At 35.9% G+C, this 16,513-nt stretch overlaps 1 protein-coding gene across 1 annotated transcript in view; it reads right to left on the reverse strand.

The window, feature by feature from the left end:
- Window positions 1-273: 273 nt before the first annotated feature.
- LOC143250951 (T-box transcription factor TBX10-like) overlaps window positions 274-16,513 on the reverse strand; it is a 39,850-nt gene continuing 23,610 nt past the window's right edge. The window contains exons 3-6 of the mRNA XM_076502179.1: window positions 15,150-15,423; window positions 12,835-12,999; window positions 11,629-11,705; window positions 274-1,417 (exon numbers count right to left, since the gene is read on the reverse strand). Of these exons, the coding sequence (XP_076358294.1) occupies window positions 892-1,417; window positions 11,629-11,705; window positions 12,835-12,999; window positions 15,150-15,423 (1,042 nt within the window). The 3' untranslated portion in view covers window positions 274-891. The remainder of the gene's footprint in view (window positions 1,418-11,628; window positions 11,706-12,834; window positions 13,000-15,149; window positions 15,424-16,513) is intronic.

Genomic DNA, 16,513 nt, shown 5'->3' on the forward strand with positions numbered 1-16,513 from the left:
TGGTATAATGTATTGTACTACTGTATTCATGACTTGGTATAATGTATTGTACTACTGTATTCATGATTTGGTATAATGTATTGTACTACTGTATTCATGACTTGGTATAATGTATTGTACTACTGTATTCATGACTTGGTATAATGTATTGTACTACTGTATTCATGACTTGGTATAATGTATTGTACTACTGTATTCATGACTTGGTATAATGTATTGTATATGAATGAGGTCAAGAGAAAGTGTTTTTAAATGAATGATACTACCACGTCATTGATAGGAAATAGTTGTTGCTGTTTTTATTATGGCGACTTTCTAAAGTCTGTCCAAGTGTAGTCGTCATCAGTCTTGAAGTGAAAGTTACATTATTTTGTTATTGTTTAATTTTGCGAATTTTGAACGTTATTAATTTCATATTATTCAATATGCTGGGGGTAGGGGACACGTATCTACCATCATTTATATAGACACAAACTCTTGAGATTTATGGTCACAGTTTCATTATAATCTAGTGAGACTAGAGGCATTGTTTACATTTTCAAGTCGACCATAATTAAAACAAAAAACTTTAACTATATAAACTCAGGTTAGTCAAACCTGCCCGACAGGGGGTGGTTTTATAACATTTTACATTCCTACGTAATAGTGTTAAAACAATATACTTAATGGTATTTATACAGTTAACCCAATATGATTTTCCATCTTTTTACAAGAGGTTGCATGTAATAGCCATTTTTACAAATTTCTAGGTATACCCGTAACTTTTATACCACACACTCGAGATGCAGAGAGGGCTCGTACTCTTCTTGCCCATTTTCGCATTGACTATATGATAGGTGGCAGCACTGGGATTTAATAATTTATGTAGTATCTTTGGATCAACCGGTCTTTCTAAACGATCATGTTGGGAACTTCCGACTGGATTGTGTATGATTCTTTAGAGGAGAACTCCGAGTCTTTTCTGGTAAAGTAATAAGGGGTGTATCGTTGAACATTGGAATTAAGTACAAAGTTCGGATGATGATTATTCGCTGCTGAACGATATACTTTTGTTAGCTGAGCAGAACCGGAAATTGTGTCAGGTTTTACAAGTGACGTCATCATCCCTATACGTCCGAAATTCCCAGAGTGATTATTTGCCCATTGTGGCCATAGTTGAGGTGGGAGTCCAATAAGAGAGGTGGGGCCACTTGAAGAACTCTGGGAATAAATACTTGGCAAATAATTTGGGTTAGATGATATAATATTGTACAGGTCGCTGGATATAAAAGGAGCCGGAAGTCCTGGTGGCTTCCAAACAATTGGTCTCGGAGGTAGGCTTAACAAAGCAGCTTTATCTTGGGTAAGCACACCTTCAGCTCCCAGTCCCAAATACTGGGAAACCAGAAAGTGAGATGGATCTGATATCATGGTATTCCTAAGTAAGAAAAAAAAAAGATACGTGGGTTTAACGACGGAGGAAACGTTAAATACAAACAACTCAAACAAATGTGTTGTCCAAAACAAACTGTAACGTAGTATCCAAACCCATAAAAAATAAAAGACAATTTTCTTAACCTATTCATTAAAGCGTAAAATCCATAAAAATTGTTCGACCTCTCAAACAATTAATACCATTTATGACCCGAATAAGCTACATACATAGATCAGAAGATCATATAGCGAATTCAATACACTGGACGAGTTATCATTTACTTGGAATTCAGCACAAGACTATACTCTGGGTTCTCTGCACATCACGGGTATCGAAACCCGGTATCTAACGGTGGGAGTCCGCAGACATACCAGTGTGCCATTGTGGGTCTTTGCTTTGTTATTCATGTGTACTTTTTATTTTAATTCTTTTTAATGTCACACGTTCTTCACGTGTTGATGTTCCTAGTTTTACATTTTAGTTTGCGTTAATGGTTCATTATTCTTCTAGTTTGTACACTCATTTTTAGGTTTGCGATTCATTAAACCCTTAGTAAGTACACTTAGGTTTAGGGTAACATTAAACACCTAGCTTGTGTTGTTAGAATACCCCGCAGTTTTATCGTTGTCCTAAACCTATTTCTTTACTGACTTTCACTTGAAGAGTTGACAGTATTGCTAGTGTGGATTCACTAACAGCAAACTTCACTTACTGAATCATGGTTACGTTGTAACTGCAAAAATAAAATATTTTTTTGGAACTTCCAGTTACGACTTAGGTTTTTTGCTCAGTTCTTTTCTCGTGCCTTACAGTTTACCTTTCAGTTTCAGATGGTAAGTTCCATATCAGTACTACGTGTTTTGCATATCCACATGCATAAAGTTCCAACATCTGGTGTAACATATGAACAAATTAAAATTTGCATCATGTCCACGTGTGTAAAGTCCCGTATCGAAAATATATCTGATGAAAAAAAACCTACGAGATATACGTAACTGTGAAAGTTTACATGTATACATGTAGGTTTCACATGAAATGCTTGGTCTCAAACAAAACGTTCTTTAATCGAATTCATCATCTTACATCAAGTAATAAATTTTACAATGTGTTTAGACTTCCAATCCCAATACAGTCAATAAAAAAACGTCATATCACGAAATGATATTAGGCTCAGCATGGCCAGGTGATTAAGGCATTCGACTCGTAAGCGGAGGGTTGCGGGTTCAGATCCTCGTCGCACCAAACATGTTCGCCCTTTCAGCCGTGGGGGCGTTATAATGTGACGGTCAATCTCACTATTCGTTGGTAAAAGAGTAGCCCAAGAGTTGGCGGTGGGTGGTGATGACTAGCTGTCTTCCCTCTAGTCTTACACTGCTAAATTAGGGACGGCTAGCACAAATAGCCCTCGAGTAGCTTTGTGCGAAATTCCAAAACAAACAAACAAACGTTTTCACCGGGAAAATTAATTTTTCATAATTTTAATTTACATGCACTCTGTTACGTTCCAGAAGATTCGAGAAACCATTTTTTTTTAAATTATCACAAAAAAGGAACATATCGTAGGAAGCGCCAAAATTAATATAATTTTCAACTGATGTAAAGTTTATCAATAGGATTAGAAACATTTAACTTCAGAATAGCTTGATAATTCTTCAAACTTTTGTATTTTGTATTATGTTTGTTATATGGAGTATAGTTTTTTTAATCTGCACTTAACATTGGATTTTACTGAAAATTGGGCCCGGGATGGCCAAGTGTGTTATGGCGTTCGACTCGTAATCCAAGGGTCGCGGGTTCGAATCCCGGTCGCACCACACATGCTCGCCCTTCCAGCCGTGGAGGCGTTACAATGTAATGGTCAATCCCACTATTCGTTGGTAAAAGAGTAGCCCAAGAGTTGGCGGTGGGTGGTGATGACTAGCTGCCTTCCCTCTAGTCTTACATTCTAAATTAGGGACGGCTAGCGCAGGTAGCCCTAATGTAGTTTTGCGCAAAATTCAAACCAAACTTATCTTTTATTCATTCCACATTTGAACGTTTCCAAACGGTTGAGGCATTCGTATTTACAAAGACAACACCTGTTTACAATATTCTAATACCTTTGGCTTCTGTTTTACTAGTGACATTCTAAAACACACTGGTACAATTGCTAACCCTAATTTACATTATATTATATTATATTATATTATTACGTTAACAGATTTAAATACGTGCTTGTTTTTGTTTGTTTGTTTTGTTAAACACTGTATACATAGGAAATATGACTCCTATCTCACGTGATGGTAAACTAGGGGACATGTAAGTCGGTTCTAATGATTGGAGAGTATAAGGAAGGTGACATACACATTTTGCATAATGGTAATTCATAGGAAAAGTGATTCCATGTGAAAATATGTAACTGACTCGTATTTTCCATGGTAATAAGGCATGGGAACTTCTACGTCACCGTTCAATACTGGACTTGATAAAATCCAAAATGTTGCCCTATTCCTACTGGTTATGTCTGAAAGAAATCGATATTAAATGTAATAGGTTATAGCTCATGCTCACTTTAGGGCTAAAAACAGAGGAAGACGGACTGACCTTTGGCCAATCAGGTTTATATTTTGCACTTCTTTTGTTTGTCTGCTTTAAGCACAAAACTATACAATGGGTTATCTGTGCCTTGCTCATTACGAGTATTGAAGTCCTGCTTCATTACAGAATTGTCAATGAGACACTAGAGGGCACTTTTAGATCAATTATATTAATTTCATAGACTATGATGAAATGTGTAAGTGTAAGCCCTACTTGTTACGTCCATATTGATATATAAAAAGACAGGTGTGGAAAGTCATTTAAATGATTATTAAAATAATAAAAATAACGAGTTAAAGAAACAGTTAATCACTTATAAGCTTAACGATTATTTCAAACATCGAACCGGTCTTTTTAAATGTATATAAAAGTAACAAAAACTGGCTAAAACCGAAGCATGCGTCATCTTTAGAAGTAAATCCTCCATTCGGACAACGGTAGGTCGAACAGTCCTACAAGACGTACAGAAGTGTGTGGTAACCGTAACAGCTTCTTTAATCGTTAATCAACTTTGACAGATTCTCTGGGTTACACCCGAGCCCTCTAGCGGCAAGGCAAGCGGCGGGGTTGATGCTGAATTAGAGACTGCGTTATTCTAATAGACAGGTTTAAAAAGTAGACAAGTCACGAGCTACTTCTCAAACAAGCCCGAATAATAGAGTAGCGCAGTGAAAAAAAAGAAAAGAAAAAAAGGAAGATATGTAACTCGACTACATTAAAGCTTTTCATTTCGTACAGATAAGTAAACATGTATAATGTTTACACATGTAAAACTCCGATGTTTTTCAATGTTTCATCATGATTCAGTTTGGGTGTACGTTCGTTCGCAAAAAATAATGTACAAGTACTTTTAAAAAATAAACTCACATTAGCATTCTTTTTTAGTGATTTATTTAAAAAAGTGGTTCCCCCACAGTGGCACAGCAGGGTGTCTGCGAACTTCCACCGCTAGAACCCGAGTTTCGATACCCTTGGTGGGCAGAACACAGAAAGCTCATTCTGTAGCTTTGTGCTTAATTGTAAACAAACAACTTAATGAAGTTTTAAGTTTTTTAGCAAATTTCACTGTTTCCAAGTTGCATTTAAGAATTTTTTTTACCATATGTTTCAATCTGTTTCTTCACTAAGTTAGCAGTGATGTCATACACTATAGTGTGATCAAAACAGATAACTTGCGAGTAGGTTCGTTACAGGAGGTTCCATCATTCTATTTTAGTTGTACGGTTAATACTCCTGATTGAAAGCAGTGTAGAGTACTTTATAACATGGCCGAAAAATCTAACGACTTTGTTCTCAATAGCGTCTAATAATAATAGCACCCGTGACAATGCTTTGTTTTGTTTGTTTTGGAATTTCGCACAAAGCTACTCGAGGGCTATCTGTGCTAGCCGTCCCTAATTTAGCAGTGTAAGACTAGAGGGAAGGCAGCTAGTCATCACCACCCACCGCCAACTCTTGGGCTACTCTTTTACCAACGAAAAGTGGGATTGACCGTCACATTATAACGCCCCCACGGCTGGGAGGGCGAGCATGTTTAGCGCGACTCGGGCGCGAACCCGCGACCCTCAGATTACGAAGCGCACGCCTTAACGCGCTAGGCCATGCCAGGCCCCCCGTGACAATGCAAATTGGGATAAAAATGATACTGGTAAGATTCAGAGCCAGGTAAGTGATAAAACAAATAGAAAAGTTTCTTATATCCATCTGTTATTATAAGTCCATGCTCCATGTAGGCTTAGAAATTTTGAATTTCGTAGTAAACCTACTTGCAAACAGATTTGACAGTGTTAATAAATATAATACCAGGCAATAGTGGTAACATTTTTTTGTTCTAGCGAGATAGTCACGTTGATGTTTTAGTTTGGTAAAGTCTGCATACTGTACCTGTGTTACTGTAGCTTGGAATTCGGGAACAAGCAGTGTGGTATCTATGTTTTGTAAAAAACATGCAGGAAGATATGATCTGAAAATACATGTTTATATAGCTTAAATTATTTTATTAACTGCATTTATTTAGCATTGGAAATAGAGCCATTATGTTATAGGAATTATTAACAAACAACTGTGAGACATTTATGTTTTATTGAAATTATTTGCCTAATTCTCTTATACAATATTTTATGAATTTATTTAAATATATTAAACCATTCTTATGAACCGATCCCAACATAAGTTCGTCACATTCGATTGGATTTTTTTGTTTAGAAAGCCTTGTCTCCATGATATAACAAAATCGGTTAACTGAAGCGTACAGGTAACACCAATGAAACAACAGACGGTAAAACGCCACTTTTAGAACTGACTGGGTTAGTACTTGAACTGGATCTGGTTTTAAATGTATATTCATGTGGTCATAAATTAATTATTTTCCCCTCTCTCTTCATGAACATCTGTCATGTGCGTTAGCATGATGGTGTTGTCCACCGTCAATGCAAATCAACTAATGATTTGTCGCTGTTGTTTTTTACTTGTTTTATGCTGTAGACGTGTCAACTTGAATATTATTAGTGATGCAACACACATTTCTTGTTCTGTAGTACATTCAGTGTTTGCCTATTGTTACACTGTTTCATCAGTAATACGAAATTGTAGGACAAAGACCTACCGAAGGTGATACATGTATTGATTTGGCCTTCTTTGTAGACAAGAAAAACAACCGTGGCATAGAAGGCCTGATTACTAAAAAAGTAATATAATAAAATATTCACAACTTCATTGCTGTACCAGATAACAATGGTAGAAAGGGAAATATTCACAACTTCATTGTTGTACCAGATAACAATGATAAAAAGGGAAATATTCACAATTTCATTGTTGTACCAGATAACAATGATAGAAAGGGAAATATTCATAACTTCATTGTTGTACCAGATAACAATGATAGAAAGGGAAATATTCACAACTTCATTGTTGTACCAGATAACAATGATAAAAAGGAAAATATTCACAACTTCATTGTTGTACCAGATAACAATGATAGAAAGGGAAATATTCACAACTTCATTGCTGTACCAGATAACAATGATAAAAAGGAAAATATTCACAACTTCATTGTTGTACCAGATAACAATGATAGAAAGGGAAATATTCACAACTTCATTGTTGTACCAGATAACAATGATAAAAAGGAAAATATTCACAACTTCATTGTTGTACCAGATAACAATGGTAGAAAGGGAAATATTCACAACTTCATTGTTGTACCAGATAACAATGGTAGAAAGGGAAATATTCACAACTTCATTGTTGTACCAGATAACAATGATAGAAAGGGAAATATTCACAACTTCATTGCTGTACCAGATAACAATGATAAAAAGGAAAATATTCACAACTTCATTGTTGTACCAGATAACAATGATAGAAAGGGAAATATTCACAACTTCATTGCTGTACCAGATAACAATGATAAAAGGAAAATATTCACAACTTCATTGTTGTACCAGATAACAATGATAGAAAGGAAATATTCACAACTTCATTGCTGTACCAGATAACAATGATAGAAAGGAAAATATTCACAACTTCATTGTTGTACCAGATAACAATGATAGAAAGGGAAATATTCACAACTTCATTGCTGTACCAGATAACAATGATAAAAAGGAAAATATTCACAACTTCATTGTTGTACCAGATAACAATGATAGAAAGGGAAATATTCACAACTTCATTGCTGTACCAGATAACAATGATAGAAAGGAAAATATTCACAACTTCATTGTTGTACCAGATAACAATGATAGAAAGGGAAATATTCACAACTTCATTGCTGTACCAGATAACAATGATAAAAAGGAAAATATTCACAACTTCATTGTTGTACCAGATAACAATGATAGAAAGGAAAATATTCACAACTTCATTGTTGTACCAGATAACAATGATAGGAAGGACTAATTAAGTGAATATTTTGACTGCTTTGTACCATTTTCATATCTATTTCTTTCAAGGTGTTTAGTCTTGTTGTAAGTTTTCTCTGTTGTATTTACTTTCATATCTGTGCAACTTTGCTATAACCTCAGTTATGAAATGTTATTCTATCGCAAAATTTTCGCTGCTGGAAGCTCTTCTCCAATATAATGTGGTTAACACTGTCTTTCTCGCTGGGTAGGTACTATCCATTATCCATCAACCGTGCATGGACAGCTTTTGAGAGTCCGTTTAAGTAATCTAAATAGGCAGAAGTCCATGGGCAGCATCTGTGAATGGTATAGTAAAATTCCTATTGTTACTTTCATTTTGTAGAGGAAGTGACGTGATTACGTGGAAATGTGGTTGAATGTTTTATCTCAGCGGAATCATACCATATTGGCAAACATGTTGTACAAGCTGATATTTGCTCGCAGTATAGAGGTGTCAGCACTTAGCCTAATATAGTATGAAGCGTTCACATGCTCTATCAGATTTTTGAAATGTTGTATTACCAGTAGGATAAAAATAAATTTTCTGAACGGCTAACTAGACTTGTGTTTCGTTTAACTAATGATACGTTTCAATTTGACCCTGCTCTCAGACCAATTTGACCCTGCTCTCAGACGCGTTCAAACATATTGCTGTATTAATTATGTTTCTTATAGACTGAATACAAGCTTGTACTTCGGTTGCGAGGAATAACTCTGTTGTTCTATTACAACTAGTGTCAAGTTGTTTAACTTTATTCGCTACCTCTAGTGTGAAACTGATGATCGGTTGAGAATATCCAGTTTTTTCCTGTTCGATTCACGTCTTTTCTCGTTACACCAGTACGATGTGACACTAAAGATATTCCCTTTTACGAAACGTTAAAAAGTGTTTGCATCGCGTTTTTTTTTATAAGCACAGAAAACAGGAACTTCTCTTCTTCCAATGCCACCCTTCCAGTAGGGGTCAAATTTAGGCGCCAGTTGTACTTGTAAATCATATCAAGAGGGTCAAGAATTTTAACTCGTGCGGGTCACAGGTCATGGGAATGTCAAGGGGCGTGGTGAATCGTTATGTAAATTGTTACTACAGGATAGCAGCTACGTTTTCACGACTGTACTTTGATGATTTTGCCTACTGTTTGTTTGTTTAGAAATAAACACAAGGATACCCAATAGGTTGTCTGTGTTCTTCCCATCATAGGTATCAAAACCCGGTTTCTAGAGGTATAATTCTGCAGGCGTACCGCTGTGCCACTGGGGTGCTACTCTGATGAACTTGAACAAACTGTTTGTCTCTGAAAGTATAATGATTACTACCAAAGCACTGAAAACTCAGTAATTATATAGTAATTGAAAAAAAACAACTTCGGCTATTATTTTAGCATATTAGTCATACCAGTGATTTTTGTGAAACTCCTACTTTCGACATTTTATACGTAACTTATAACTCTTCGGACACACAACTCTGGACACACATAGTCTTGTCTACCGAGAAATTCCTTCACCACCGAGTAATACTTGTACTTGTTACTACTGGAGGCATGTGGCAATTTAGTTCTCGTCGCTGAGACCTCCCACGTGAGCGCAAGCCGTCCAACGTCCACGTGCGTCTCTTGATCATGTGGACTTCTAATGTTTTTGACACGGGTTTTCATTTCAGTCACAATATTATAGAGCCCAATGTGACTGTGACTCTTCCTGTTAGCAGAAGTGTGAGTATAGAATTACTCGTCCCGTTCACAGCTTTGCAATGAACTGTGACGTCTCATATACATGTAGGGAAGTTTACCCTTGTAAACATGAACGACCCTCCTTTACACTGACTTACTGCGAACTACTTGGCTGCGATTTAAAAAAAAAAATTATGATAACTTTCTCTACCTCAAGTCTCATGTGTGGTTATTGCTACAGAAATGAAAAAGTTCTTAAACAACTAAATATTTAATTTTATGAAAAATCGCGTTACAAGCAGGAAAAGAATGCCAATTTTATAAATGAAAATTAAGGGCAAAAAGATAAAAATATAAAAGGTAGAACATTAGTTATTTGATACCTTACCAGGCAACTAGAACTCTCTGTGATAAGTTTTGTTGGTGCAATTTAAAGATGAATAAAAACCACGTTGTTTGTTTGTTTAGTTTGTTTTGAATTTCGCGCTAAACTATACGAGAGCTATCTGCGCTAGCCGTCCTTAATTAGGCAGTGTAAGACTAGAGAGAAGGCAACTAGTCATCATCACCCACCCCCGACTCTTGGACTACTCTTTACCAGCGAATAGTGGGATTGACCGTCACATTATAACGCCCCCACGATTGAAAGGGCGAACATAATTGGTGTGACGGTGGATTTTAATCCGCGTTCCCGGGATTACGAATCAAATGCCTTAACAACATGGCCATGCGGGGCCGGCTGGGTTTGTTTGTAATTAAGAACAAAGCTACACAATGTGCTATTTACGCTCTTCTCACCACGGGTATCGAAACCCGATTTCTAGTGTTGTAATTCCGCAAATACGTATAACGCTGCGTCACTGAAAGGGGCAAAATTTTATTAACGATATCTGAAATATACTTAAGTGTTGCGTCAACAAAGTAAGCGCAAGCGTTATAAAATACAACAACACTTTGGAAAATAACTTTCACAACAATAACACTTTGGAGTCAACTTTCAAATTCTTGCCAGTATAAGTTTCTTAAAGAATACGCAAAGAAATACTTAGTAGTAATGCCCGATTCGAAATATATAAATGCAGTGTTATGCATGTCTCATATTTAAAAATAAAATAAAATATTATTTACATGAATGTGTAGGACTCAAAAAACAGAATCGTGACTGGAAAAAGGAAGCGAACGCCTACTAAACAGAGAAACTGAGTAACACAGCTGCTATTCGTAGCCTTCATAACAAAATACACTTCGTTTTTATCGCCCCAAGATAAGCAGAAATTATAATCTTATTATCTTCAGACGGAGATGTTAAAATGGTGTATTTTCACACCTTGTTTTGTCTGATGATGTGAAATTATTATTTTCATTCCCTTTGATACTTCAGAATACAAAATGTTAGCCTTACCCTACAACGTATCAGAGATATTTTAATATCTCTATTACCTAAATAATTTAAGTTCTCTTGACTATAATTTTTTATGTGGAAACAAAGTGACGTAAATTATAAGTATTTCAGTTTTCATTTTCTTGAAACGTTTGTTTTGAATTTCGCGCGAAGCTACACTAGGGCTATCTGTGCTAGCCGTCCCTAATGTAGCAGTGTAAGACTAAAGGGAAGGCAGCTAGTTATCACCACCCACTGCCAACTCTTGGGCTGCTCTTACTAACGAATAGTGGGATTGGCTGTAATATTATAACGCTCCCACAGCTGAAAGGGCGAACATGTTTGGTGCGACGGAGATTCGAACCCGCAACCCTCAGATTACGAGTCGAACTCCTTAACCCACCTGGCCTTGCCGGGCCTTTTCCTTGAAACACTCTGCAGGTTATTATAACATCTTCGTTACTTTATTAGAGATAACACACACTTTCAATGACTTGTTTTTTTTTTTTAAAAACATACTACTTGAGTTCCACTACTCTATAGACTCCAGGAGATGGCTATGGTGCTACTAACTAACTGACTTCCTCTTAGCCTGTCAGTTTGAAATTATAGACGGCTATGTTCAGGTTGCGATTTATAAGACCCTAAGTGAATATCATGAAACAAACAAACGATACGTACCTTTCCATTTCTGTAATACGGGACGAGTCCCGAAAACCCTTAGCGAAGGGGTTGCTGTCGATTTTCAACTTTGTGATCTAAAAGACAATGAAACACGCCTGTCTGGAAATTATATGCATATATATTTTCAAATTCAGATTCTGTACTTTCTCTAGTTACGATAATGTCAGTACACTGAACTACATAGAATAACAATAATAATTTTGTTGTAGGTTGTTTCAGATCAAAGCCAGAATCATAAACTTACCGCTGTCTCACAGATAACGTTTTGGAGGATACACCCTCAGTAACCTCTCACAGTGGAACGGAGATGCGGACATAGTAACTTTGAAGGAAAATATTGTGATGCTAAAAACCATATAGGATCAGATATTATATACATCATAAACCAATAAATCTGACAACGTGGTCTGCCTACCGGAAACGCCCAGGTTATCATATCTCTTATTTTTGCGGTTTTGCTATTTTACATCATATTATCGTTTAAATATTTGCAAAAATTTGCGTTGTTCGGGAAAAGCTTCAAAACGAGGAGATGTTTATTAGTTTAATAAAGGGTTTCATGAATAAAGTACAGAAAACGTCAGAACACAAGTTACTTGATAAAGTCCTACCAACGTCCAAGATCAACTGGTCAACGATTTGTACTTTTGTTTCAATCAGATTATCTTTTCTTTTCTACTTAAAGTTCATATGATATACATTTTTAGAATTGTCTTTTAACGAACTTCAAATGTAATTCGAATGAATGAAACATTTGGAGCAAACCACATATAAAATTAGTGTTTAATTGCACGAGGCTAATATTGCTTGTCCAAATGTATAGAAAACTTCCACACTACATTTAAGGTTAAAAACAAAACTATCTTTGCTTTAGCATAAAACTGAAAATTTTTGGTACAACTTTCAGGTTTTATGATATAATAAAACCATGGTATGAAACTAAAACTCAATTAAGCTTTTTCTGGAAAGCACTTTCCCAGTTTTTTATTCTAATTCTTACCCAAAATAACTTTAATAATGACTATTTAACTATATTCAAAAGTAGCTGTTATTATCTTAAAACTGCAGATTTAGTTCAGGAATCTAAAACGAACTATATAAAATAAAGTTATTACTAGTGGCATATTATAATTAATGATTTAAAAGTTTACACTCTAGTGGTACGTTAGTTTGCTTGGAAGCTTTATTAGGTCTCATACTTACGAGCTGATTTTGATAAGCCGTGACTGCTATAAAGACTGTTTCAGGAAAAACAAACGTTCGAAATTCTTCTGTTTCTAAGTCATTTACTGGTGTAGTCACAGACAAATATTTCCTTTGCACGAGATGTATCCTCGGCTGGTATTTGTGCATCGAATGCAGAACAATCTAAAATAAAATGTATTTTGCAAATTACTAATACAATGTTATTTGTTGAATAAATCTCAGCGATTGCTTTTCTTAAGTTACTGTAACGAGAAATATATTCGATTTCAACAAGAATGGAAGGATTCTTTAGACAGAGAAGTTGGTTAACCAGAAGGACGTGAAGTTTTACACGTCTAGAGGTTAAAATGAATTACTATCATTAAAACAAGTCAGGAAAGTTTCCATAGTAACGTCGTTTATTGCTAAGTATCATGAAATTCAGCAGTATATTAACTAAACAGAACATTCTCGTTTCCATGCCAACGTTTATGAAATGAACTTATATATCTAACAGACGAGAAAACTCGATGAATAATTTTAATGCACTCGGAGATTAGAAAAAAGTAAAGTGATCATAAGAAATTCAAGAACATTTCTCACTCTTCCAGGTACAATAACAAAGTATCTTAATTTTCAAAGACGTAAAATGTTGTCCTAATCTGATGAGTCAAAACAATAATTATTTACACGCTACACGGCTGACTCTAGTTCAGAAGTACTTGGGTCACGAAAATAAAGAGCAGCTTAAAAAATCGCCTTTAACCTGACATCGAAGGTTATCTGTAAGTTTCAATTCAGGCAGCTATAGGACGAGTTTGATACCAACTTTCATATTAACAGTCGTCGTTATATTGTTACTGAAACCTTCAGTTTAAGAAAGGTGAGATTGATACAGGTAAATAGCGTGTTGAGAAGCAATATATCATGATGGACAAAGCCAATCATTTGGTATTGCAGCCATGAGCGTGACCGGCTTTTTTTTTTATCTCTTGCCGCTTTCCAAGTCACGTGATGAAGACAGTCTTGACAGTTCTTCCTTCGATGCGTTTCTTGTCGAGTCCACCATGGACGAAAGCCAAAACAAAAAAAAAGACAGGTCAGTTTTCTTGGCGCCATATAGAAAGTAATAGTTGTCCCATTTCTCTTCATTACGTGACTGGTCACGTGACGTAGCTGTGCACATGGATATTTCAATTTTCTTTCTTAAAGTTTTTCCAAATTTTCTTTATTACTGCACGCTAAGTTCTTATCTGTCTTTTTTTTTTTCTTGTTCCCCATTTTCGCATGCTCGGAAAAAAAACTTTCTTGGAGAAATGGGAAAGGACACCTTTACGTGTCCTTTCAAATTACGCAATAACAATTGTCTTATCTAGCACTAAGTGAAATTTACCAAACAAAGCAAGGTTATATGCATTTGTCCAGAACAGCCATTAGTCTTACGTGCATCTTACTGGTAGATGTTTTACCTTCGACGACACGTAGTTTTTATTTACAGTAAATGTATATTCCACAAAATCCTCAATATCTTTTAACTAATTTTACTTTATTCAAGAAACTCAAAACATTCATTTCTACAAAAAATAATAATAATAATAAAGCAATGTGCGCTGAGACTTATGGTTAAAGTATGTGTTTTTCTTATAGCAAAGCCACATCAGGCTATCTGTTGAGCTCATCGAGGGGAATCGAACCCCTGATTTTAGCGTTGTAAATCTGTAGACTTGCCGCTGCCTTAGCGGGGGACTCTCATAGTAAATTCCTTGTTAATCGCACATGACCTAAATCTCTTAAGCTATCTGATTCTTGTGATATACCATTAGGATTATGACCGAAATTTTGTTAACAGTTAGTGCACACATGAAACAATACATTCCAATCTTTATAAGTAGAAACATAAGAAACGTATGTTTTACCGTTTGACAGATTAGTTCTTAGTTTCTCTCTAGGTTGGCCCGGCATGGCCAGGTGAGTTAAGGCGTTCGACTCGTAATCTGAGGGTCGCAGGTTCGAATCCCGTCGCACCAAACATGCTCGCTCTATCAGCCGTGAGGGCGTAAAAATGTTACGGTCAATCCCACTATTCATTAGAAAAAGAGTATCCCAAGAGTTGGCGGTGGGTGGTGACGACTATCTGCCTTCCCTCTAATCTTACACTGCTAAATTACGGACGGCTATGGCAGAGAACCCTCGTGTAGCTTTGCGCGAAATTCGAAAACAAACAAACTCTCTAATTATGTAGTTTACTCTGACTCAAGTAGCAATTGTTGAGAAATGTCTTTTTTTTTAAGTTAAAGACGGACTGAAACAAAATTACCTCTAATACTACTTACGTGTCCCTCTTTGTACATATCATTGTTGGTCAGTTTGATCTTTTCGAATGAAACCATCTGTTTCTTCAGTTGGTCCTCGGTGAAAGGGGAGTCTGGGTGGAGGTAGATACGTGCCGCGGAAGGAGGATCAGCTTTTCCGGCAACTAGCCACGAGGACCGGTGGTAAGCATAGCGGTATCTCTTGTTGTCTACTGGAACTATGTCCAGCAACACGAAGTATTTCTTATTTGGGTTGAGATGGGTAAAAGAAACCCTAACAGTAGGAAACATACGTCTGGAACAGAGGAAACAGACAGATATTTATTATTCAGGAAAAGTCATAACAATAATTATGAAGGTAAAGGAAATTCAAGAGTCAAACCGAATATATTAAATATGAACCTTATCTAAACTAGGTATCTTCATGTCGCTAGTAATTTTACTATATATGAGTTTTAAATGAACTCGAACACGTAATCGTCATTCTTATAGCAATATGTATGTGTGTATAATTTATTGAACATTGTTATTAATGCAGAAATAAAATAAATGTAAATGTGTGAAAGGAGTTAGTTAAGTCACCTATGATTTTATATGTACGTAGCTAAGAGACAAGTAACCTGTATAAACTGTTCTGATTCAAAATTCCATAATAGTGGAAAACATGCTTATAAAAGTTACAAATGACATATGAAACTTATTGTTATTAACACTTTTACTAATACAGCTGAGAACAACGTATCGTCCTTCCTTGGCCATCTTCAGGTTAACCAGCCGTTCTGAGATACATTTTTATTTCAAGTGGGTTTCTCGTCATCAAGAAACTTACAGTTATGATTTCATTCTAAATAGATGGGATAGAGAGAATGATCTTAAAGATAGCCTTGTGTTTAAAACTGTAATATCTTAAAAATTGCCTATTCAGGTGATCGATAATTCGCAAGAGAAGAAATATACTGTAGTTATGTTCCTCGAAGAAAAATAGTTCTTGAAAAAACAATCATTTTAAATATAAGGTTCATCGTTTTTCATTCCGTGAATAGAGATGGAGAAAACGAGAGCAAGATAAACCGCTCTTGTGGATATCTGCCAAACTGTTTAGATAATACGACTTTAGTTGCACATCGTATTGCACATACTTACGTTACCAAGAATAACTCGTTATCAGGTAGTGTGCTTAACTTACGTAGTTCTTGCTCGTTTTCTTTCGGCCTTAAGATAGAGTAAATCTCCGAAAGGAATTAAAATGATGCCCGAAGAATGAATACAATTTAAGGAAGAATCCATTTTAAGACAGACAGGGGAGCCAAAGCTCAACACAAGATACATATCACTGTATACATCGAGTTAATTAAAAAAAGAATGTCATAATATAAACATGACTC

This window comes from Tachypleus tridentatus, chromosome 5 (genome assembly GCF_004210375.1).
Source record: "Tachypleus tridentatus isolate NWPU-2018 chromosome 5, ASM421037v1, whole genome shotgun sequence".
Classification (NCBI taxonomy): Eukaryota; Metazoa; Arthropoda; class Merostomata; order Xiphosura; family Limulidae; genus Tachypleus; species Tachypleus tridentatus.